The sequence below is a fragment of the Triplophysa rosa genome, unplaced genomic scaffold (genome assembly GCF_024868665.1).
Source record: "Triplophysa rosa unplaced genomic scaffold, Trosa_1v2 scaffold254_ERROPOS399912, whole genome shotgun sequence".
NCBI lineage: Eukaryota > Metazoa > Chordata > Actinopteri > Cypriniformes > Nemacheilidae > Triplophysa > Triplophysa rosa.
In genome coordinates this window covers 118641-145564 of record NW_026634273.1, presented here as the reverse complement: position 1 = coordinate 145564, position 26924 = coordinate 118641, and the positions used below count along the sequence as shown (strand labels likewise).

The 26924-nt window shown below is 41.8% G+C and overlaps 2 protein-coding genes across 4 annotated transcripts in view; both read left to right on the top strand.

Annotated features, from left to right (window-relative positions):
• The first annotated feature begins 739 nt into the window (after positions 1–739).
• Positions 740–24380, top strand: LOC130550199 (ral guanine nucleotide dissociation stimulator). 3 transcript variants are annotated; one of them, XM_057327609.1, is made up of 19 exons: positions 740–1300; positions 1385–1469; positions 7759–8063; positions 8185–8259; positions 8377–8570; positions 8715–8836; positions 9370–9585; positions 9672–9860; positions 18757–18834; positions 18930–19016; positions 19221–19253; positions 19500–19621; positions 19719–19814; positions 19889–20105; positions 22238–22312; positions 22545–22796; positions 23004–23118; positions 23201–23347; positions 23454–24380. In XM_057327609.1, exons 2-19 carry the CDS (start codon positions 1440–1442, stop codon positions 23501–23503), a joined length of 2403 nt encoding a protein of 800 aa, XP_057183592.1. In that variant the 5' UTR covers positions 740–1300; positions 1385–1439; the 3' UTR covers positions 23504–24380. The 3 variants fall into 3 exon arrangements, with proteins under 3 accessions (XP_057183592.1, XP_057183593.1, XP_057183591.1); XM_057327610.1 differs by having other exon boundaries at positions 741–1300; positions 23201–24380; XM_057327608.1 differs by lacking the exons at positions 740–1300; positions 1385–1469 and adding an exon at positions 5481–5867.
• A 1490-nt stretch (positions 24381–25870) lies between these two features.
• The window catches only part of plgrkt (plasminogen receptor, C-terminal lysine transmembrane protein), a 23264-nt gene continuing 22210 nt past the window's right edge, over positions 25871–26924 (top strand). Inside the window, exons 1-2 of the mRNA XM_057327612.1 lie at positions 25871–26017; positions 26821–26902. Of these exons, the coding sequence (XP_057183595.1) occupies positions 26822–26902 (81 nt within the window). The 5' untranslated portion in view covers positions 25871–26017; position 26821. The remainder of the gene's footprint in view (positions 26018–26820; positions 26903–26924) is intronic.

Below are 26924 nucleotides of genomic sequence, written 5' to 3'. Positions count from 1 at the left end.
AATTCTACATGCTCACTTGGGATTTTCACACCCACTAGAACACTTGGGCCAAACACAGGAAATACGTCATGAAAGTAGTCAAGTGGTCAAGTGCAAAGACCACATGTGGGGGTATTTGGACGCAGCCTTGGTCTGTGCTGGTGTGTTGATTTCTATTGGTGTGATGTTATCTGAACGATGGGAACCAATAGAACCAAAAAACCAATAGAATCCTTATGGAGTTAAGACCCAAGTATTTTGTAATGGTTTTAATAGTGAACAGCTAATGGTTCTTAATGGTATTGTACTGGAAGCCACTAGAATTGATCTGTGATGGTTTCTATTGGTGTTGTTGTTGATTTTTGCGGGGACCTCACAATTGAAAATACATAAAAAACAAACATGGTATAACCGTCAATACTGTAGCCTTAAGTGACCTAAAATAAGAAAAATGTGCCAGTTTTCGCGAAATTTGGTCATATACGGAACACAGCACATCTCTCTGTTTCCATGGAAACTGTAGCCGAGGCAACGCAGAGATCAGCGTTCGCGTAATCATGGTTGATAATGTTAAAATCGCATAGGCCTATGTGTGTGTGTGTGTGTGTGTGTGCGTGTGTGTGTGTGTGTGTGTGTGTGTGTGTGTGTGTATGACATTTATTTAAAAAAACTGTGTGTAAAAAACTGTGTGATTTAAAGCACAAAGCGCTTCAGTCGGCGTGCTCAATCATCTTCAGCAGTCTCGCGCTGCCGAGCACACGCCCTCCTCCGCTCCTGCGCGCGTCTCCGTGTACCGAGCGGTGCGCGTTCACGCCGCAGCAGACCCACAAACCCAGATCAGAAGATGAGAGTACTGAATGTGTGTCAAGGGCACGAGCGAGAGAATAACAACACGAGATTCTTAGCGCGATACGAGAGGATGTGATTGTGACGTGAAAGCCGTTGATCCGGACCAGCGCCGGTGTGGTTCCGCTGCCGCTGGGGCTCCGCTGCGGGTTCACTCGGGGGTTCGGCTTCTGATGCGAGACAGATCCCGGACTGACCGAGATATTCTGCGAGCTTTTCTCTCATCTGTGCGTCTGAACACACGCGGATCTGCTGCGTATTCGATGAAACACCGACATCTGTCGTGAAATAGGACCAATGCGTGCAGTGTAATATGAAGATAAACATTTATGACCGGGAATCTGCAGCATCGACTCCATTTTGAATCGGATATCAGATGATGATTCGTTCACGTTTATTTGTGTTTGTGTAGAGTGTGGAATGTGGATTTTTATCGTTTAATCGAACACTGATGCAGGACTCTTTCATCTGATCGGTAACAATTCATGCTGTTTATTTCAATCCAATCATGATAATGATCGTAATTCGTTATCAGACGTCGTGATTTTCTCTGCTGCAGGTTCTGGTTCAGAATGGGCGAATGAATCGGCCCTGATGAAGATGAGTCTGAGCTGATGAAGATGATGATGATGCTGGATACACAGGTAACACCAGCGCTCATGCCATCATACATTACTGTGGTACCATCCTGTCTGAAGAGTCACGGCACGTCAGGATTGTACAGGTGTTTGTGTGTAGATTTGATTTGAATGTCTCATGTGCTTAAATATCTCATCACTGTCATGAACAAAACCGTTAGGCCTACATTTCATGCTGTGTTTAGTTTGATGGTTCACAGTTTCTTTTTGACTCGGATTCAGACGGTTTGCTTGAGAGGACCGGTTCAGACGGTTGGTTTGACTGGACCGGTTCTGACTGGACCGGTTCAGACGGTTGGTTTGACTGGACCGGTTCTGACTGGACCGGTTCAGACGGTTGGTTTGACTGGACCGATTCTGACTGGACCGGTTCAGACGGTTGGTTTGACTGGACCGGTTCTGACTGGACAGGTTCAGACGGATGGTTGGTTTGACTGGACTGGTTCAGATGGTTGGTTTGACTGGACCGGTTCAGACGGTTGGTTTGACTGGACCGGTTCAGATGGTTTGTTTGAGATGACCTGTTTGAGAGGACCGGTTCAGACGTTTTTTTTGACTGGACCGGCAGTTGGTTTGACTGGACCGGTTCAGACGGTTGGTTTGACTGGACCGGTGTGTTTGACACCTTCGGGCGGCACTGACTTGACAGTTGAATTGTTTGAAGACACAAGCACACACACTGAATCTCTCCTCCTCTTCCTGCTGTGTATCGACTCTTTAGATTTGATCAGATGTTTGTGTTCGTGAGGACAGAACCACAGCTGTAATCCAGAACAGAGATGGAGAATGAATACAGGAACACTTTGAGTTTGATGTGCTGTTGAAGTGCTGCTGTGATTTTGTGTCATTGAGAGAAATCTGACACAGGAAGTGATGTATTGCTCAGACACAGCTGTTCACTCTGTGTGTGTGTGTGTGTGTGTGTGTGTGTGTCTCTGTGTTCATACAGTGTTTCTCTTATTGACAGTGAGTGTTATGATCACTCCAGATCTCCAGATCAGATATGAGGAGAACAGAAAGTGCAGACGTTTGTATGGTGTCAGTGATGCTCTGAGGTCAGAGGTCAGCAGTTTCTATACATCTGAATCTGAAGCTTTGACTCCTGAGGGAATGTACAGTCACACACATGTGATATGATCTGCTCCTGACAGACGTGTGTAGATCTGCAGGTTTATGTGCTTTGAATGATGTTTGTCATTAGATGAGATTTTATTTTGTTGTTTATTTTTGTGTTTTGTTGTTTTCACAGGTGTTTATGGTCATTATTGTGTGTTTCATATTATTATTCCTGTTATTATCTTTAGTTAAAGGTGCAGTTCTTAATTAACAGCGGCCACTAGCGTTGTATTATAGATTTGCCACGAATCGCTCAGTCCAGGCAGGAGCTAGGACCTGTGTTAATATTATAAAGACTTTACAGCAGAGACACGTTAGGACCCGCGGTACTGAGGCTTTTAGCGGAGATACTCAGAGATAACTATGAGATACTTTCCAGCAGAGAGAGAGACATTGGAGAGAAAGATCGTCTAAAAATCACCTCCGAGGAGGATGCTTTGATTCGGATCAGTATGTGAGTAACATACTAACATACCAAGATATGTTGTTGTGTAATGTTAACTGTAGGGATGTAACGATTCACCGTGAGCCGGTTGAAAATCGGTTAAAATGAGTGACGATTCAAATCGGTTGAGGTGTGAACCGAATCGCAATACATTTTTTGAACAGCAGGGGCCGCTATTTTCACTGCAAACCTAAACGTGGATGCTGATATTTCTTAAATGCAAAAATTCCAAGAAAAGCACAGACAGTATTAGTTTGTTTATATTAAAGAGACTTTTTCTATTATTAATTTGTTATAAAATCGCAGTTTACTTTTGTTATTTGAAATAAAACATTATTTTATTATGCAAAGAAACGTGAAGCATTTAAGAAATAATGCAAGGTAAGTTGTTCATTTCTAATTTGTTTCAACTCATTTTTAAAAAATAAATCGTGAATAAATCGCATCGTGAGATCAGAATCGTGAATCGCATCGCATCGTGAGCTGAGTGAATCGTTACATCCCTAGTTAACTGTGTGACGGAGCAGTTTTGAGCATCATTGCTTATGTGGAACCGCTTTAATATTGTAACTGTACTCGTCCAGATACTGGAGAGAGAGAGAGCGAGAGCGTGTGGGCAATGATGAATAAACTTTCAGTGAATCCACAGGTCACATGCGTTCCGCACCGGAGAGCACGATCCATACGGATCATCCCGCGATCAGTTTCACCACGATACCGCGGAGGAAGAGGAAACGCACGTTGTAGAGTTGTTTGTCCGTTTAGGTCTGCTGTACAAAACATGGCGGCGAATTCAATGTATGTAGGCCGCTCTGTATGTAGATATAAACAGCTTATTCTAAGGTATTACAAACTTAATGGTTCATTACGTAAGGTCTTTATACACCTCTGAAGAAATAGTTTTGTATATTATATTGTATTTCTGTCAATAGATCCTCCTAAAAATGCTGTATTGTTCCTTTAAAGTGCTCAAGAAACGCCTCACTGTCTCACTACACACGCACGCACAGTCCCTATGAAAAAACGTGTATGTAAAATATAGAGACCAGAGTCCGTTTACAGAAGTCGTGCCACTCGGCGGCCATGTTTGCGATGATTGCATCATTCAAGCAAGACGTGAATGGGGAATGCTGACATTTCTACAATCGCCGGTTAAAAATCCCAATTAAATGACATATTTAGGAACACCTTTTAAAACTTACATGAACCGTACCATAACATTTGTTTCATAAGCTTAAATGGCTCTAAAAATCACCTTCGCTTCGGTTACTGCGCATGCACACAGGCTGACAAGCGGCTCAAGAGAGCCCCGTCCCAGAGAATCATCAGTCTTTGTCACGAGCCGCTGTTTTATTGGATGGCCAAAGCGGCCATATTGAGCGTTGCATTCCATCTCCACTCGTTGTCATGGCAGTGGCACATCTTGTTAATATATATTATCTTTGATGAGACACACAAGACATGTGCTAGTATGTCTCAGTACTTGCTCTCAGTAGTGTATGTTTTAACATCACAAAAACAGTACATACTTTTACTGCAGAGTATAAGAACAGGAGGTGAAATGGGATCCAGCATGAGAGGATACAAATCTGATGACATCATGATGATTGACAGATGGTCCCTCACACACACACGCACACACACACACACACACACACATGAACGCACACACACTGTAGTTGTTTAAGGGACAGTTCACCCAAAAATGAAAATTCTGTCATTATTTACTCACCCTCAGGTTGTTTCAAACCTGTATACATGTCTTTATTCTGATGAACACAAAGAAAGATATATCGAAGAATGTTAGCAATTTTTAGTTGAGTTTTTCAGCATCCACTGCCATAGTAGAAAAAAACTGTTTTGGGGCACCTTTGAATACCATTGAATTTTTCCTACTATGGTAGTCAATGATGTCCCAGAACTGAAATTTGCTAACCATTCTTAATAACCAATATATTTCTCTGAGATGATCCGAACAACCTAATTTATAAAGGTATGAAATTACAGGAGGGTGAGTAAATGATGACAGATCCCTTTAATTCCATGGCTCTGGTCTTCATAATGGATTACACTGCCCCTCCCCAGCACATTCCTGTGTGTGTGTGTGTGTGTGTGTGCGTGCGTGCGTGTGTGTGTGAGTGAGTGTGTGTGTGTGTTCTGGCAGTGATATGGTCTCTTGTGTCAGTTTGCTCTTTTAACACACACCAGATGTGAAGTGGAACTCATAGAAGTCATGAAGGCGCTTAAAGAGTCTGAGCACTAAATGTATTTATTAGTTTCTTGAGAAGTGCATCAGATCTGTGTCACACGTGTGAAGTACTTTATTCTTTCTGTCAGAAGAAATTCACTCTCACGCACGCGCCCTCGTGTCTCCCTGCGCGTCGCTCGTGTGTCCTGCAGGCGGCGCTCTCAGTTCTGCATTGAGTTCAAATCTCAGCAGTTTTTTTCTGGAAGATGAGAACATAAACATAATCGGCGCATCATCGTTCATGTGAACCGCTGAGCCCCGCCAACTTTAGATCGCTTGTCACGTTGATTGACATAACACGTCAGTTCGTGTGGTTCTGATCTGAGAATGACGTCATGGTCCCGAGCGGAGCGGCGCGGCGCGGAGGCGGAGCAGAACACATACAGACACACAGTGATGGTGATCGGGCCGTTGTTCGGTGCTGATGGTGTTTGTGTGGCGCTGTGAGTTCGGATCCGGTTCGGTCATGTTTGACGCCAGCGTTTGGCGGATCCGAAGCATCCGGGATTCAGTGAGACTCGAGATCTGCGACGAACCGAGTCCTGCGGTGCTGAACCGATTCACACAGCTGGATCCGGACACGCCTCATCTGGAGGTATTCACACATGAACACAATAACAAACATCAACATGACTGTCAGGAATTTATTCACTTTTTACTCTTTATACACATTCACGTCTCATTAATGAAAATGTTTGTTACAATTCTTCTTGAGATGTAAAGGTGTATTATAAAACATACATGTATGCTTCTGATTTCAGGTGATTTTTATGTGAGCTGTTTTCACAAATCAAAGCAAATATTTTCCACCTTTTAGTTTGCAGCGTTTGTGTGTACTCAAGTGTGTTGATTTTGTTTTGTCTTGTGTGATAGTTCCAGAAACACAAGAGTGTAGTTGACGCTCGTTTTTATTAGATTTTTTCAGATGTTGCCGTCTTATCTAGAATCTTTTAGACTGTAAATCGTATTATATTGTATTGTCATTGTGTTAAATGTCTGTACTAGAAGCTTCCAACACCAAAGAAAATTCCTTGTGTGTGCAAGCACACTTGGCAATAAAGCTCTTCTGATTCTGATTCTGATTCTTATATTTACACTTATTATTGCCGTCATTATTGTTTTATAGAAAATCAAATAAAAAACACAACAACTCTTTATTCTACAATGAGAAATCAGGCATAATGTCAAACACAATCTATATTTGGATACTTGAAGAAATAAAATGATGTCAATCAAACTAAACATAAGTGCATCATTTAACAATATGTGACTGAGGACATTTTAATATCGAGTCGGTTTGGATTGAGATTCACAAAATTAGTGTGCGCTGATCGAGTCAAATAATGTGATTATGGATCGGTGGGAGCATTTGATTATTTTTCTTTTGTTGATTTACATTTACACATTTGGCAGAGGCTTTTATCCAAAGCGACTTACATTGAATTACTCACACGACACATTTGTTTTTGAGTATGTGCTATCCCTGGGATGGAACCCATGACCTTGGCGTTGCTAGCACCATGCTCTAATCACTGAGCTACAGAAACGCTATTGATGTTTTGTAATGTTCAGAGATTCTGGTCTAATAAGTACTTTAATGTTTATAAATTTTGAACCTCTTCACAGATGAGTTTGTGTGAACATTCACTGTACATCTGTCTGTCTGTCTGTTTGTGTGTGATCAGATTACAGCTGCAGACGGTCCATTAGTGTGTGTGTGTGTGTGTGTGTGTGTGTGTGTGTGTGTGTGTGTGTGTGTGTGTGATGACATCATCAGTCACAGCTCTGGTGAACAGAATCACAGTGATGGGTTTATTCTGGGGATAATGTACAGTCATCTGGTTGTTATAGCAGAATAAACCTGACGGTGTGATGGGGACTGTTACCTCAGATCAGACTACTTACATCATGAGTAAATTATTAGATCTTATTGATTTGAAATGTTTTGTTAGCTCATTTGTAATGAAAAGCGTTGAACATATAGTTCGGTTGTATTTTCTTCTAATGTTTGTGTGGTGTTCAAGTGAAATGAGCACAGTGATGTGTAGTGATGGAGTGAGTGTGTGCACTGGTCTGGAGAGACACTGACATGTGTTTGACTTTCAGTGGAACTCTTTACACTACCTTTGTTTTTCTCCGGATTGTTCAGCTTGTTCTCAGACGTCACGGCCACGGACCATTGGCTAAACATCTGATGCATAAGGCACACTTTTCTGGAAACACTTCAGCACGTTCAGAAGTTGTCATCTGATTGGTTGAATTTCACCAGACTGTGTTTCATGTTTCAGGTCATTCATGTTGACGTGTGTTTTGAGATGAGATGCATGCAGCGTTTGGTGTTTAGATCACTAACCTTAAACCGCATGGACACAGACTGAAAGAGAGATTATACAACCTGTTTCTGTGTGTCTTTGTTTGTCAGTTATTGATCTGTGTGAATCACTGATACTTCCTGAAACACAACACATCTCTCTCTCTGTGTTCAGAATGCGAGTCAGGAGATCGGTGAGGAGGTGGAGCAGGGTGCCGTGTTCAGCATCACGCTGAGGAAGGTTCAGATGTATCAGTCGTCCAGTAAGAGTCAGCGCTGGTTGGGTGTGGACTCGGACGCGTCTCTCAGTCTCTATGAGACGTGTAAACTGCGCAGTATTAAAGCGGGAACGCTGGAGCGTCTGGTGGAGTACATGGTGACAGCGTTCAGAGGAAACGACTCCACGTACGTCACCATCTTCCTCTGCACATACAGGACATTTGCCACCACCAAACAAGTGCTGGACCTCCTGCTCAACAAGTGAGTGCCCAACACACAATCCCTTCATACTCATGTGATCATAACTCGTACGAGCCAATCAGAGCTGTCAGCAGGCGTCACTTTTTCATCGTTGGTGTTTATTCTTGGGTGTTTTTTACAGATATGCTAAACTTCATCAGCAGCCGGGGGCCGATGCTCGCAGAATGACTCCTGATGAACGCACAGAACTCAGGAAGTACGTCTGAGATGTGTGCATCACGCCACCATTGAATCTCGTATCAATGAGAGAAACGCAAATCAGCAACATTCACTTCTGTTGTTTGTGTGTATCTTTCCGTTGGATGGTTTCTAGCACTGTGTCGTCTATCCTGGGCGCCTGGTTGGATCAGTACTCTGAGGACTTCTGGAAGCCTCCGGAATACAGCTGTCTGAGACGACTGATCCATTACTTACAGCTCAACTTCCCCGGGTCTGATCTAGAGCGACGGGCCTGTAATCTCCTGACCCAGTTCCACCGCAGACTTCAGCAGGAATCCCACCAGGACGGTTCGTCACGTCGAGATGATTATTGGAGATGAACGTGTTTGTGTGTTAGTTAGTGACTCTAGAATAACTGAATGTGATTATTGAAGCGCTTCAGAGGTTCAGTTGTGTGAAATATAATGATGCTGATGATGTTTGTGTGTGCAGTGATCGATCAGGGATGCTGTGCTTTTACTCTGCTGGAAGAGAACGGGTTCCATGAAGATCCACCAGATTTTCTGAGCTTTGACCCTACAGTGGTGGCGGAGCAGTTCACGCTGATGGATGCTGTGAGCCACACGCACACCCCACCCTAACACTATAGAGCGAGCGCATTGACACCGTAAACCTTGTTAAGAACAGGGTATCTGCAGGTTTCTGAGAGTTAGATTAAGACTTTTTAAGACCTTTTTAATACCGTGCAGAATGAAATTTAAGACCAATTTCATAGCAACAAATTTGCACTTCCCCACGGCTAAAGCTCCAACTTTTCTCCATGTGGTAATGTCCAGTCCACTCACCTAACGAATCCCCCGCGAACGTGTTATTTGTTAGTTGGTTCCGCCTATTTTGTTCTGCGTGACAAATAGACGTACATGATTTTAAAACGAAAATAAAATCTTCTTTACAGTGTCGGTTCGACTGCACTTCTAAGACCTTGGAAACGCGGATTTAAGACGTTTTAATGCTAATTAAGGCCTTATTTTGACATTATGGAATTTAAGACTTTTCAAGACATTTTAAGGATCCGCGGACACCCTGTAAGAATCAGAAGACACACGAGCACGCTGAGTTCTATGTGCTGTTTCTTTACTGTGTTCAGGAGCTGTTTAAGCGTGTGGTGCCGTATCACTGTCTGGGCGGCATCTGGTCTCAGAGAGATAAGAAAGGAAAAGAACATCTGGCACCGACCATCAGAGCAACAGTCACGCAGTTTAACCGCGTCACAAACTGTGTCATTTCCACCTGCCTGAGTGACCGAACGCTCAAAGCCGCTCAGAGAGCCCGAATCCTGGAGCACTGGATACAAGTGGCCCGAGTCAGTCTGATCGCATCACCACACACGTCTAATGAAAACCATTGATGATTGGTCTGACGGGTTCGCTGTTGGTTTGTTGTGTTCAGGAGTGTCGGATCTTGAAGAATTTCTCGTCTCTGCGCGCGATTCTGTCGGCTCTGCAGTGCAATCCTGTTCACCGTCTGAAGAAAACATGGGATGAAGTTTCACGTGAAAACATTCGCATCTTCCAGGAGCTGTCAGAGATCTTCTCAGATGACAACAACCACTCACTGAGTCGAGAACTGCTGATAAAGGTCCAGTACAACACTTGTGATGTGATGTGTGTGGTGTGTGTGTGTGTGTGTGTGTGTTCATGTTTGTATATCCCGGTGGGGACCTAAACCTGAATGCACACCAACTCATGGGGACTCGTGTCACTGTGGGGACCAAAATTGAGGTCCTCATGGGCACAAAAGCTTATAAATTGTACAGAACAATATTTTAAAAATTCGAAAAATATAAAATATAGTTTGTACAGTATCCAACTCATTACGCCTATGGACTAACCACACGGAGATAGTAAACCAGACATACGTGTGTGTACTTGTACATCTATATTTGTGAGGACCGGTTTGAGTTGTAGACCAGCGGTGTGAGGACAAGGAGAGTAAAGTGAGGACATTTTGGCCGGTCCTCACTTCCAGAGACCCCTTTAAAGGGCTGTTTGAGGGTGAAGACTTGGTTTTAGGCTTTAGGTTATAATTAGGTTTAGGGTCAGGGTTAGGGTCAGGCATGTAGTTCTGATGGTTAGGGTGACGGGCTAGAGATTGCATTGCGTCAATGTATGTCTCAACTCAACTTTATTTATATATCGCTTTTTACAATTTTCATTGTTACAAAGCAGCTGTACATGAGACATATTGACTATAAGCAAAACAATTGAAGTTGTACCTGCAAAAACAAGAAAAAGTTGAAAACACAGAAGACAGACATAACCACATACAAAACACTCCACACACACAATATGCACACGTACTAACACACATAGACATAGACACACACACACGGACGCGCACGCACACAGACACGTACACAGACAAGTACGCACACACACAGACATGCACGCACACACACGCTCCGTGAGAGCTAGGGTTGGGAATTGTTTCAATTTTATCGATTCCAGTTCTGATTCTGCTTATCGATTTTGATTCTTATCGATTCCCAGTTTCGATTCCACAGTTGAAGTAAAACATTTAGATATCAACCTGTATGGTCATTTAGCCTGCTTATTGACTTGTTTGCAAAATATATATATATATATATTTATGAGCACCGTTTTGTGTATATTTACACATAGAAACACGCCTTTTTCTGATTTATTACAATTTGTATTATCATAGTTGGACTACATCATGGTTAAACTGCAGTTACTATAATGCAACTATGGTTAATTTGTGATTCCTGTGCTTTAATACAAATTCTATAGCTAAACTAACCTTACTATAGTAAAAAATATTGATAATTTTCATAAGGGCTTTTATTGAGATATCAGCAGATCATGCAACGCATGTACTTTTCTGAAAATATGCACACAGGAATTGATGAGAGGAATTCAAATTTTAATCTCAAGTATCCGATTCCTATTCCTTTCGATTCCGATCCGATTCCTAGCCTTTCGATTCCGATTCCAAATTGGAATTGATTTTCGATTCCCAACCCTAGTGAGAGCTAGGGCTGTCACGATTATTAAATAATCGTCTCATCGCGATTGTTTGACCTCATCGCGATGATTTCGGATCATCGCAATTATCGCACATCTCTATAGAAGACACTAGGGGGAGCTGTAGTGCATCTGCATATTGCATATTTTAGTGTATATATTGTAACTAAAACATGGTAATACTTGTAAAATGTACCACCACAACACAATCACTTAAAAAAAAAACTAAAACATACAAATTACCTGCAGTACAATTTAATATTATTTAAGCAAATCTCAGTGTGAAAACCAGTCTACCAAAATTTCATTAACACACAAGTAAAATTTTACTGTAGTCTTGCAAGTGAGAAAAAAACAGATTAGAAGCTTTTCTATGACTGATAGTATTTTAATGGTGGCTTCAATTCACACCTGATCAATTTACTTCATTTACAAGTATTTGGTGGTTGTATTATTGACAGGTAAAAGCCTAAACCTTAAATATATGATGACCCAATTTTTTCCGATGTATTTCCAAGAAAAAAACATAGTCTTGTATTCAGAACAATATGGTCGTTTCAATCGCTGAATCAAAAATGAATGAGAATTAAAGTCAAAGCTCAAAAACAGACAATTAATCGCATAATCGCCAAAGCCCTAAAACAGACAATTAATCGCCATAATCGCAATGATTTATTAGACAATTAATCGTCAATCAAATTTCATAATCGTGACGCCTAGTGAGAGCACACATTTAAGATAAAGGAGAGAGAAGCACAGGTCAAATATAACAGACTATAAATTCCTATATGCAATATTAATTAAGTAAAACTTTAAAATTCTAAAGCAGCCCCCCGGCCAGGCAAATAGTGCAAAAACAGTATGCAAACGGTGGCGAGGAACCCAAAACTCTAATCGAGAAAAAAAACCTCAGGAGAACCCAGGCCCAACCAGGGGATTCCAGTTCCCCTCTGGCAAAAGCTGCTGCCTCTGCACAAGCTCCAGAGAGCTTGCACAACAAGGCTAAATAAAATAAATAAACTTTACTAATAAGGTAAATTATAGTTTAAGATTATCATTAATAATCTAATAGCATTTGAAATTTTGTGGTGAAGACGTGTCAGGTGACCGCTCCTTCTTTATCCAGCTCTATCATCTCAGCTCTTGTCAGGTCCCCCTTCCCATTCTCCGCTCTACCATCAGGTCAGGCCATGAACTGCATCCTGCTCGCTGTGGTAACCTTGGAACAATGAGACAAGACTGGCTGAGAGTAGAGTACTGTTCTGTACTCTTTGATGCAACAAGTACATCAGTTGTGTTTTTGGTTCCGGTTGATCTAACTAATGCAGCCTAAACCCTCAGAAGATTTATATTATGGAAGAGTAGTGTATGCAAGATTAAAAAGATGCGTCTTTAGTCTAGATTTAAACTGACAGAGTGTGTCTGCCTCCCGGACAGTGCAGGGAAGACTATTCCAAAGTTTAGGCGCTAGATAGGAAAAGGATCTACCACCTGCACTTGATTTTGAAATTCTAGGTATTACCAACTGACAGGACGCCTGAGAGCGTAATGCACGTGAAGGACTGTAATACAAAAGGAGTTCATTCAAGTACTGAGGAGCTAAACCATGTAAGGCTTTATAGGTAATAAGCAAGATTTTAAAGTTAACGCGATGCTTTATAGGTAACCAGTGCAAGGTTGACAGAACCGGGCTAATATGTTCATACTTTTTTGTACGTGTAAGAACTCGAGCTGCCGCGTTTTGGACCAATTGGAGTTTTTGTAATAAGCCTGCAGGGCAACCACCTAACAGTGCATTACAGTAATCTAGTCTTGATGTCATGAATGCATGAATTAACTTCTCTGCATCTGACATTGACAGCATATGACGTAGTTTAGATATATTCTTAAGATGGAAAAACGCAATTTTACAGGTGTTGGCGACGTGGCTCTCAAATGACAGATTACTATCGAATAGAACGCCAAGATTCTTTGCTGACGACGAGGGTTTTATGGAACATCCGTCAATAGTTAAACAGTATTCTTGGTTGTTACTTATAGCAGTTTTCGGTCCAATAAGTAACACTTCTGTTTTGTCCGAGTTCAGTAATAAAAAGTTGTTACTCATCCAGTTTTTTATATCGACTATGCATTCCATTATTCGATGGAACTGCTGTGTTTCATGAGGCTTCGAGGAAATATAAAGTTGAGTATCATCAGCATAACAGTGAAAGCTAACTCCGTGTCGCTTTATTATATCTCCTAGAGGTAGCATGTATAATGCGAAGAGCAGAGGCCCTAAGACTGAGCCCTGTGGTACACCGTACTGGACTTGCGATTTGCGTGACACCTCATTGTTTATTGCTACAAATTGAAAACGGTCGGATAAATAAGATTTAAACCATTTCAAAGCTATTCCCTTAATGCCGACTAATTTTCGAGTCTATGTAGGAGTGTGCTGTGGTCAATGGTTCGAATGCAGCACTAAGGTCTAGCAGCACCAATAACGAGATACAACCTCGGTCAGACGCCAATAGCAGATCATTTGTAACTCTGATCAAAGCAGTCTCTGTACTGTGACATGCTCTAAATCCAGACTGGAATTCTTCATTGATGTCATTCCTTTGGAGGAAGGAGCATAATTGAGTTGAAACTACTTTTTCCAGAACTTTAGATATGAAAGGTAGATTCGATATAGGCCTGTAGTTCCTAGTTCTCTAGGGTCGAGTTGGGTTTTTTTGACAAGGGGCCTTATAACAGCCACTTTATATGCTTTAGGCACATGTCCTAATGTCAGAGATGAGTTAATAATACCAAGAAGAGGATCTATAATTTCTGGGAGCATCTCTTTCAGTAGATTTGTAGGTATAGGGTCTAGATGCATGTTGTTGATTTAGATGATCTAATAATTTTAGACAGCTCATCTTGATCTACGGTATAAAATAATTGCATTTTCTCCTTAAGGGCGCTGTAGTTAGTTTGTTCAGCGGGTTTCACTTCTGATTGCATTGTTATAATTTTTTCTCTAATATCTTGGATTTTATATGTGAAGTAGTTCATAAATTCATCACTGCTATGCTGATATACAGGATCAGAAGTCACTGACGATTTATTTTTTGTTAATTTAGCCACTGTGTTAAATAAAAACCTAGGGTTGTGCTGGTTTTCTTCTATTAGTGATGAAAAGTAGGCGGATCTAGAAGTTTTAGGGCTTTCCTGTATTTTCGAATACTATCCTTCCATGCTGTACGAAATACCTCTAATTTAGTTTTCTTAAAGTTGCGCTCCATTTTTCGGGCCGCTTTCTTTAGAGCCTGAGTGTGTTCATTATACCACGGTGTGGGGCTGCCATTTTTAATCTTCTTTAAACGTAGGGAGCAACTTTGTCTAGCGTTACCGAGAAGGTGGAATTAAAATTTTCAGTGGTAATGTCAAGATCTTCAACGTTATTTCTCATGATTTGAGACAATTCGGGCAGATTATCGAGAAACGCATCTTTGGTAGTTGAAGTTATTGTTCTACCATATTTGTAACAATGAGTTTTATTTGCAGCCGTAGGCCAGTGAAGCAAACATAATACCAGATAATGATCCGAAATGTCTTCACTCTGCTGAAGGATTTTAACGTCGTCCACATTTATACCGTAAGACAGTATTAAATCTAAAGTATGATTACGAAGGTGAGTGGGTCCTGACACATGTTGACTAACGCCCATGGGGTTAAGAGTGTCTTTGAAAGCCATTCCTAAGGCATCTGCAGGGTTCGTACGGGTGCTTTAAATCCTGTAAAATGATTGAATTTGAATATAGTCATTTTAAGGTTAGAAAAGTGATTGGATTTGGGATCAAGTGCTTAAAACTGCCTAAAACTTTAATTTCGTTGCTTTCATAATAATTCGCAATTTTACGGAGAATTTTTCTTTTGAAATAAAATATACATTTTGCACATAACGAAAATACGAAAAAAATCGGCGCGTGGCTATAATGTTATCTGCCAGTCTTTTGGATGTGCGCCCTCTGGTGGAGCAGAGTAGGAGAAGAAAATATGCCGGGCGTTTGCCGTTTCAATGCTCGTTGGCTGGTGGTTGAAAATTACAAATTATGGCTAAAACGTGGACCAAATCCTCGAGTGGCCACCTGCAAAGTATGCAAAAAGGACGTGCAGCTCTACACCATGGGGCCAGCTGCGCTTTCAAGTAGGGCTGTCACGATAAACCGACGATAAATGTCACGTGATGTATGCACAGCTTTTGAGTGAAGTACGGGAAAATGCTGCTGCATCCGAAAGCCAGAGGGCGCTCTCGTGCGGAAACTCCAAATACACACTGCAGAAGAAGACCATGACACCTTCTAGAATCTAGGAACTGCCTATGGATCTTTTTTATCACTGTTCCTCAAGCCTCATCAGGTATTTTTATGATAATAAAGTATATTTATAATGATCATGTTTGACGGGTGTTGCTTTTTCAAATGCACATTATAAGCGACTCAAACTCGCACTGCTTTTAGATCGAGCAGCATTTCCTACTGATCCCAGAGCCGTGCTTCACAGACAAGCTACGCATTAAAAAAATATTGACACATTGCATATCGCAGCCAGCTCGATTGCAATAGGATTTAGTGGTACCGCGATAAAATACCGTGCAGCCCTACTTTCAAGCCACATGAAAGGTAAGTTTTTCGATTATTTCGAAATTTTCGATTAGGCCAATTAAGTTTAAGGTAGATGGAAAAATTCGCGAACTAATTAATTTTCGGGAGGGATGTAAAGTGTAATTGTAGGTCTTTTTTGCCAGATATGGTCGTAAATGAACATTGACTCGGGCAGAAATTAGCCTGTGTTACATAAAAACTACGTCAAGTTGTGTGTGTGTGCTCACCGACTGAATTCGGCAGTGTCGCGAATTCTTTCTTTCATCAAACAACAAAGTGCTAATACGATGTTAACGATATCAGGTATTAGATTTTTTTCGTATAAATAAAGATATTTTTTTTATTAATTTTTTTAGCTCGCTGGGATCACCCGCGTAAACTGCAAAATGTTTTTGTGACGGGGTGGGTGTTGGGTGCTGTGTGGTATAAATGGCGTAGATGTATTGAAACAGAGAAATACATTCCTGTTTTAGTTTTTTAACACTACACAAAAGTTTGAACAAAATACAATCAAGGGAACTTTTATAAAGTAATGTTAAACAAATATCTTTAAGATTGAAATACATATGATAGATATGATAACCAGTTCATGTTTTTTCTTCTGAACTGTCACAAATTTACAGGTGGGGCATTTTCCATACTGTTAAAACAGTAGCTTAGTCTTATCCTAAAGTAATATTGACAAACTAAATATATCATTTGAAAGCTTACAACCTACTGTTCCCACATTTGGTGACTAATTTTCAAAACAAATTACATAGGAACAGTATCATATTAATTGCATTTTAATGAGCAAAAATTATTTTAAATTTAAAGAAAAACTTGATCGATTCTCTATTTGTGATGCGGCGGCAACCTATAATTCGCACCCATGTTCTTTCCATGTTTCTTTTGTGTTATTTTATGTGGTCAAATCATATCAATTACAAATAAGTGCCCACAGTACTGTATAGGATGTCTGCTTTGTGAGTTAAATGACAATTTGCTCAAGTCTTTTATGGAATAAATTGAGTATAGTTAGTATACCGTATAGTATAATTACATATAATTGGCATACAGTATAACTATGGATTATCTACAAAGGAACATACAGTATATGTATGTCAGCATTTAATTAACGCAGTTGTAAGTGACTGGAAAAGTATAAAAACACACATTAAAAGTGCTTTTAAAGTGCTGGATTTTGAAGTTGGAAAAGGTGTAAGAACCCTGCATCTGTAACGTTATCTACATGGATGTTAAAGTCACCAACGACAAGGAGTCTATCTGCGGCCAGTACTAGTTCTGATAAGAACCCACCAAATTCTTTAATAAAATCTGTGTGGTGCCCTGGAGGCCTATATGCAATAGCTAAAATAAATTTTAAAAATGTTTTATCCTTAGTATTAGGTGTTGAAACATGAAGAACCATGACTTCAAAAGAATTATATTTAGAGTTCGACTTCTGGGAAATGCTAAGAGAGTTATTGTAAAGTGCTGCGACACCTCCCCCTCTGCCTTTTAGACGAGGCTCGTGTTTATAATAATAATCTTGGGGGACAGATTCATTTAAAGCAATATAATCATCTGGTTTTAGCCATGTTTCTGTCAAACAGAGCATGTCTATTTTATGATCTGTTATCATATCGTTAACAAAAAGTGCTTTATTAGAGAGAGATCTAATATTTAGCAATCCGAGTCGTAACAGTTGATTATCTGTATTTTGTTCATGTTTAGTTTGTTTAACGTTTATTAAATTACTTTCAAGAGGTTTACGCATTATTTTATGTTTGCTAATCCGGGGGACAGACACAGTCTCTATTTTGTGATGTTTGGGAGAACGGATTACTACATGTTGTACATTTTGTGTATTCTGCGACGTGAGACGGCAAGCAGACAGTTGGTTAAGCCATACTGTCTGCTCCCTGACCTGGGCCCCAGCGAGTCAAGTTTTAGCATTAGCATTAAGACTTTTTGCCATATTTCTAGACAGGATGGAAGTCCCAGCCCAGGAGGGATGGAGACCATCTCGTTTCAACAGGTCAGGTCTGCCCTCAAAACTCTTCCAGTTATTTATAAAAACTATATCATTCTGCAGGCACCACTCAGACAACCAGCCATTTAGTGATGATAATCTGCTATAAATCTCATCACCACGATAAGCAGTGAGGGGGCCAGAGAATATTACAGTGTCTGACATCGTGCTTGCGAGCTCACACACCTCTTTAATGTTATCTTTTGTGATCTCCGATTGACGGAGTCGAACATCATTTGTGCCGACGTGAATGACAATCTTACTGAATTTACGATTAGCCTTAGCCAGCACATTTAAATTTGACTTGATGTCAGGCGCTCTGGCTCCCGGTAAACATTGAACTATGGTGGCTGGTGCCTCTGTTAATGTTCCGAACAATAGAATCACCGATAACTAGGGCACTTTCAGCAGGTTTCTCAGCCGGTGCGTCACTGAGCGGGGCAAACCTGTTCGAGACTGTAATCGGAACGGTCGAGTGATGTTTTGTCCTGCGACTACGCCGTCTCACAGTCACGAAGTTTCCCAGCTGCGGGGGATTTTCAACCAGAACCGAGCTGTGTGCGCTAATGTTGCTCGCATCCAAAGTGTTTTCTACCGTCGTTAAACTCTTACTATCCTCAGATAAAGATTGGATGCGAGACTCTAATTCTAAGATCTAATTCTAAGATGTCCTCATAAAGATGTGCAAACGTGTGTGTGTGTGTGTGTGTGTGTGTGTGTGTGTGTGTGTGTGTGTGTGTGTGTGTGCGTGCGTGCGTGGGTGTGGTGTGTGTGTGTGTGATGTGCGTGCGCATGCGTGTGTGTGTGTGAGAGAAAGAGATGAACTGTCTGCATGTCTTCAGCAGGAGGGAACATCTAAATTCGCCACACTGGAGCTTAACCCAAAGCGCGCTCAGAAACGTCAGCAGGCACAGAGAGATCTGGTGAGACACAGTGATGTCATTCTGATGTCATATTACCACACACACACACTCTCGAGTCAGATGATGTAGGAGATTTGTGTGTATGTGTGTTTCAGAGTGTGATGCAGGGAACAATTCCTTATCTGGGAACTTTCCTCACAGATCTGGTGATGATGGACACAGCAATGAAGGATTATCTGGATGTGAGTCTCTCTCTCTCTCTTTGAGGTTTTCCTTTGAAAACCTGAACACACACAGGTGTTCAAGCTCTTGTGATGGACGTTGTGTGTGTTCTTTAGATTGAAGTGTGTTGTATTTGGCATATTTGTGTATAGTCTTGGAGGGTTTGAGAATCTGTGATGTGTGTAAATGATGTTTCTCATGAATCTGTTTTCTGTTCGTCTCAGGGCGGCTTGATAAACTTCGAGAAGAGACGGAAGGTACATGTGAACAAAGCCAGCACACTCCTGATGATTCACACCTGTCATTGCTGCTGATGCACTTTCTCTCTCATCTCATCTCATCTCATCTCATCTCTCTCTCATTTACTCTCAATTTCAGTGTAAAGATACTTTATTGCCATGACTGTGTGTTGCACTTACAAAACTTCCATTAGACATAAAACACATTAACAGATCTCTCTCTATCTCTCTTTGTGTGTGTGTGTGTGTGTGTGTGTGTTTCAGGAGTTTGAGGTCATAGCTCAGATTAAGTTGTTACAGTTGGCGTGTAATAATTATAATTTTCAGCGGGTTGCTGCTTTCAGTGTTTGGCTCTCTAGTGTGGAGAAACTGTCAGAGGCCGAGAGGTAAAAACTCCACATTAGTTTGTGTGTGTTGTTTGACATGTCACACACTCACCACACACAAACACAAACACACTTTAACTGTGTGTGTGTCCTGTAGCTACAGTCAGTCATGTGACATCGAGCCGCTATCTGAATCTGCATCCAACACACTGAGAGCCAAAAAGAGCTCTGGGATCATGAAGAGATGGAGCGAGTGAGTGTAAACGCATCACACCTCATCTGACTAATGTTTGGAGCAGAATTGACGTGTGTGTGTGTGTGTGTCAGTCGTCAGCCAGTGGGTTCGGCCGAGGCGGGATGTGGTTCCGGCAGCAGTTCACACTCAAAGTCGTTTGATCAGTTGCGTTTCCCTGCGTGTGTCGGGGGTTCAGTGGGTGACGCTTGTGATTCTGTCAGCGTGACGTCTGCCGGCTCCAGCAGCTCTGATGTGGACGAGGTGAACATCAGCTTCATCTCAGACTCGCCCGATGCGCTGGAGAGGAAGGTGAACACATCATCTGCCTCCCGATTAACAACCCTAACCTGTCAATCATTTGCTAACGTTCGCACACACATATGCACACACACACTCACTCATGCGCACACACACTCACACCAGCACTGGCTTTACACACACATATATGCACACACGCACGCTCATGCACACACGCACGCCGTGCTCACACACACGCGCACACACATGTCTGGTTTATTATCTCCGTGGGGACAGTCCATAGGCGTAATGTTTTTTATACTGTACAAACTGTATATTCTATCCCCTAACCCTAAACCTAAAGATCATAGAACACTTTTTGCATTTTTAGATTTGTAAAAAATATTGTTCTGTACAATTTATAAGCTTTTGTGCCCATGAGGACCTCAATTTTGGTCCCCACAGTGACACGAGTCCCCATGTGTTGGTGTGTATTCAGGTTTAGGTCCCCACCGGGATATACAAACATGAACACACTCACTCATGCATGCACGCACACACACACGCACGCGCACACACACCAGCACTGGCTTTATACACGCACACATATGCACGCACACACACACCAGCACTGGCTTTATACACACACACACACATGCACGCACGCACACACACGCACGCACCAGCACTGGCTTTACACACACACACACACACACACACACACGTGTGTCTGTGATCTTTAACATGCAGTGAGAGAGATTATTATGGAGTTTATATAGACCCAAAACTCACGCACATGGAATCCGCAAGCACGCATTAATGATAACCATGCGCAGAAAGCTGCTCCGCGAGGGCGCATTTAAACTCCGCGAGCGAGCAGAACAGTATCCGCAAGTGGAAAAGAATCCTCGCGCGGATGCATTTCTGCTCTGCGAGCAAAAACTCAGTCCGCGAGCAGATGCTTTGACGAGCGCGCGCGCGATTCTCTATGCTCTCGCAACTGCTCAACACTTGCTCGCTCGTCAAATTGACTTCTGAGACTTTGGAGGCGGGACAATTGCAGACTTCTCCGATCCTTTTATTGGTCACATGCACTCACCTACAGTCTCCGACCTGAATCTTACCCATTGTACAGACATCTTAATTTGGCATAACACGATACTTTTTTCCGTTTTTAAATTTGGGTTACAGTGTTATATATGCCCTTGGCTTTAGATCTACATATTTGGCATCTTGACAGGAAGTTAGAAATAAATAGTTTGGTATGTGTATTAATAATTGCTTTTGTATTGTTAATAATTTTCATGAAATTGTTATAAAATGAGAATTAATAAATGGCTACAACAGTATAACTCAAAGCACAAGTTATTATAAATTACAACATGATGTACTCTCTAAAATTTTATTTAAATAATTTATTTGTTTTGCTTTATTTGTTTTGAAAATATTAAAACAGACTATGCCAGTAAACAGATATTAGATAACTCAAATTTAATGACTACAGGAGACATTTAATTATATTATTATAGTATGTTTTAAATAGGTCATACATGACATGTAAGTTTAACTGCTATATTATATAGCATAATTTTTGTTGACAGATGTAAGAAATCAAAATGTCACTTGTTAAAATACTAACACATAGCTAAAGGCAAGGTAATACACTAATCATTCGGTAGTAAGACATGTAATCTGTAGGTGACTGCATGTAGGTGAGTGCATGTTAAAAGTTACCAATCAAATGAGCGGAGACATCTGCTATTGTCCCGCCTCCAAAGTCTCAGAAGTCAACTCAACGAGCGAGCAAGTGTTGAGCAGTTGCGAGAGCATAGAGAGAATCGCATGCGCGCTCGTCAAAGCCTCTGCTCGCGGACTGAAGGCTTCTTTATACTCACGTCCGCAGGTTCGCTTGGGTGCGCGCGAGGATTCTTTTCCGCTTGCGGATACTGTTCTGCTCGCTCGCGGAGTTTAAATGCGCCCTCGCGGAGCAGCTTTCCGCGCGTGGTTATCATTATGCGCGTTTGCATCGTGTGTGGATTCCATGCGCGTGAGATTTGGGTCTATATAAACTCCATAGATTATACTGAGAATAAAGTTCAAGTGTGTTTGTGATTGCTTGTTATTAGAGAGTGATGATGTGTGATCACATGTTCTCACGTGAGTTTGTGATTGGCTGTTGACTGTAGCTTTATTTTTATCTGTAGACCTCCACACCGTTCGTAAAACATTCCAGTTCTACGTTAGGAAAGTGCGGCCCCACGGGTGACCTGATACCCACGGTACTCTTTCTCTCTCTAATACTGCCAGAGTTATTCATCAGTGTCTGTGTGCGTTTGCTCTTCAGCTCATCAACAGCACATACAGTATACAGACCGAAAGCTGCAAAAGTCTAAATATACATTAAAGTAATAAAATAAGGTGATATAGAGTGTTATGCAGTTATGTTGTTGCAGATAGCACAGTTTCCTATCATTTGACAGGGTTTCAAACATCTTTCTCTCGCTCTCTCAGTTTTGGGAGTCCACGTCTCTCTCGTCTCTGGATGCGTCGGGTCTTGGCTCAGGTTCGGGCTCCAGCAGCGCGTCCTCGTCTTCGGTGTCCTCCACACCGGTGGTGACGTCTCGCTCACACAAGCGCTCGGTGTCCGGTGTGTCCAGCTACTCGTCGCTCTCTCTGCCGCTCTATAACCAGCAGGTGGACGACTGCTGCATCATCAGAGTCAGTCTGGACGTGGACAACGGAAACATGTACAAGAGCATTCTGGTGAGAAAACCCTGCGGTGTCACGTGATGCTTTCACTGTGACATGTGACAAGAAGTGTACAGTGATGTCAGCAACGGAAGATTGTCGTTAGTGTCCTGCCGACACACATGGACAGCGGATCGTGAGATCTGAGCCTGAAACACAATCGGATGCTTTTTGTCTCCCAGGATTTGATATGCGTGACAACAGTGTGTGTGTGTGTTTCAGGTGACCAGTCAGGATAAAACTCCAGCAGTGGTCAGGAAGGCAATGGTCAAACACAACTTGGACCGTGAGAGAGCTGAAGATTACGAGCTGGTTCAGAAAATCAGTGAGGAGAAGGGTCAGTGCTGTTTGAAAGCTTCTTTCTGCTCCTCGCCTCAGTTCCGTCTTGGAGTTTCTAATCACTTTCCTTTTCCCCACAGAACTGAAGATTCCCGATAATGCCAACGTTTTTTACGCCATGAACTCTACCGCCAACTATGACTTCGTCCTGAAGAAGAGGGGCTTCCCCAGAGCGGGTCGAAGCAAACACGTGTCGAGCTCCACACTGCCTCGAATGAAACAGAAAGGTCTGAAAATCGCCAAGGGGATCTTCTGAATTCTCAAAGCGCTGCCGTGACCTTTGTCTGTGATGCCATTGGTTCTGCCTCTGATGTCACTTCTTGTCAAACGTAGGCTGGAAGCAAGAGGGTGGAAAGCAGCCAACCACGTTCATGATGGTGTGATGACCTCACCTCGCACATGACGCACCGGACTGACTGCACACGTCTATCTGAATGTCACACGTGTGTTGTGTTTTGTAACTGAAGCGCTGCTCGGGCTGATGTTTTCATCACTTTCATTGGATCTTGTTATATTTTTTGGCGTGGGATTTGTTGAATGGCTGTATTGTGGGTCACGGTGGCCGCTACCGACTATGAAGCCGAACGTTTTCTGACACTTGTGTTTGAGTATAACAACAGAACACCCGCTGTTCAGATCACACAGCGTCACCGCTCATTCCATGAACTTTTATGAACAGCATCGGTGTCCTCGCGTCCTGTGACTGACTGAAGAGAAACACAAGTCAAAGTGCAGAACAGTGAAGGAGACACACAAAACATGACTCATTTTCACACTCTGACCTTTTATACGCCATCGTGTGTGTATGCGTCCGTACGTGTTTTATGACTGAAGGGCCAAAGATCAGTCCGGTGACGTCAGCACTGCCCGAGCAGACCACAGATAGATCTGGTGCCATTCGATTTTTTCCACTGACGCTCTGGTTTTGTATGTTCTTTTGTAATCTTTGTACAATATGATGTCCTTTGTACTTTTAGCTTTTCATTTTGGCTCGTGTACGCGTCTCTGTGTCAGTCTCTGTATTTATTGACTTGTAAATATTTTTGTAACCTTGTACATTTAGTTTCTCCTCCCGTGTAATTATAAATGACTCTGTGTACATATTAATATATCTATGCGAACTTTATACCACTGCAGTTACTTTCAGCCCTGGTTTCTATGTGTGTCCTGTCTCTTAAATTGTTATTGTTTTCCTCGATGCCGCACTGTTTGTAATGAAGAAAGTTACACGGTTAATAAACACGTGCATCATACCCCGGACACGCGCGCAATCCTTTTAAAACGCTCTACAATCACGTGACCAGCAGGTGGTCGAAACGATCGGAAAGAGAAAGTAGGTGTTTTCGAGTTTATGCGGCGCTGCGCAGACCGATCGGCGAGATTAGCCGCTTGCAGTATTCAATTCAATTCAATTTTATTTATATAGCGCTTTTCACAATGTGCATTGTTCCAAAGCAGCTATACAGGAGCAAATAAGAAAAACACAGAAAGGTAAAACACAGCACAGTGCATGGTGTTTATAGACCAAGCAAGATCATTATAATAAATAATATCTAATAAATGAATGAATAAATAAATAAATGCAGTCTCCCGGTGAGCAAGCCAACACTGCACTGCTGTGGCGAGGAACCCAAACTCCAATGATGAATAAATGGAGAAAAAAAAACTCGGGAGAAACCAGGCTCAGCCGGGAGGGCCAGATCTCCTCTGACGTGTCATAGCTGCACTCAGTGACCCCGACCAAAGCCACCGAGCAACGTCCAAGAAGAACAGGGAGAGCCCACGAGACGCGACCCAGGAAGCCCCACCCGCCGAAACCGTGCAGGTCCAACCCGGTCCCATTCCGCGATCAACAACAGACAACAGAGGAACAACCAGGGAAAAGTAGTAATGGCATAATTAACTTTATTCCTCTGTTGTCCGACATCGACCACAAAACAAGACCAGTAGAGGGAGGAGTTGAAAAAGAAGCAGTCAAATCGGACACCTGCTGCTTGCCGTAGTGACGTTCGCACCGTGTTTCCTTTTCAAAGTGCGATTTAAGTGGATTAGAATACTGGATTTGTCCAATAAACAAACGTTTAAATTAAAAAGTAGCAACCATAAACTCTTCATATTGCAAATTTTATGTGCTGCTTAACACTGTGTGCCTAAAAATCATGGTAAACATAAGCATATATTAAATTACCAACGGAGTCTGTATTCATTTCATTTTTATTTTATTAAACAACACAAAATAACATGTTTATTATATTTGTACGAACAGAGTTTTAGCTGTTTTAAAAACATGCATTATTAAGTATTAGTTGAACTGAGGGTGTTATAATAAACCCGAAACGCACGTGATCGTTATCTAGCCAATCATGAAAAGCTATGTCGTCATCACAGCTTGGTGCAGCCGTTGTCGTCTCTGTATGCTTTCAAATAGCTCTCGCGGTGCTGTGATGTTATGCTCTGCCGCATATAGTACAAAAAGCCTACCGTCGAGCAGACAGTGTTAATGGATTGAACAAAATAGCGACCATAGATGTAAAGAAACAAAGTTGCTTGTCAGGTTCAGAACAAGCAACCATATTTTTTAAAATAAGCCCCAAAACCCGCAACCCGCAACAAGTGATTTTTTAACGCGACTTGACAGAAAAAGAAGCCCAAGGTCGCGTATTATAAGCGGACTTGGCAACTATGATGTCTGCATGAGCGAGTGAAGGTAAGGGGGTGCCAAACCAGTGGTGGTCTCGTAAGCCAATGAGAACCGAGAGTGAGATCTGGAGCCAATGAGTGGCGAGATCGCAGCTGCGTGGGTGACGTGCTGAAACGTCTGTGCGTACGCAAAGCTCGCGTGCCCTTGGAGTACTGTATCAATCAAGCTCGTGCAGCAGAGTTTGATTTAAACACAGGTATGATTCACATTCATGTGTGTTTGATGTGTTAATAGTGTTACTGTTTACACACGAGTTTGATCTACTGAAACATCACATCATTACATTACATTCCACGTGATTTATGTTGAAGTTCATGTGTTACACGCCTAACTGACGTAAAGATTCGTTTATAACGTGACGTGTTCATATTACAACACATTTCGTACATTAACGTATATATCTGTGCCATATAATTACACGAGAGAAAGACAGGGCGAAATTTATATCGATTACATACTTGATTCGTTTTAATACCACACTATTGACTGTTTTATTGGCTGTTTATGTCGTATAACTCTTGTCAATGTTCTATGTTTAATGTGTTGGCAATACACACAAACTGACATCTTCACTAATGTAACGTAAACTGTAGATTATTTATGTCATGGGAGTACATATGTGACATCAGCTAACCCTAACATAAAAACAAAAGAGGATGATGATGTGTGTGTGTGTGTGTGTTCATGTTTGTATATCCCGGTGGGGACCTAAACCTGAATACACACCAACACATGGGGACTCGTGTCACCGTGGGGACCAAAATTGAGGTCCTCATGGGCACAAAAGCTTATAATTGTACAGAACAATATTTTTTACAAATCTAAAAATGCAAAAAGTGTTCTATGATCTGTAGGTTTAGGGATAGGGTTAGGGATAGAGGATAGAATATACAGTTTGTACAGTATAAAAACATTACGCCTATGGACTGTCCCCACGGAGATAATAAACCAGACATGCGTGTGTGTGTGTGTGTGTGTGTGTGTGTGTGTTTAATGCAGGATGGGTTTTCTGCTCTCTAAATCAATGGAGCAGAACTTCCAGAAACAGCAGGAGTTCATGCTGCTCAACGCTCGACTGCAGGTACACACACACACACACACAC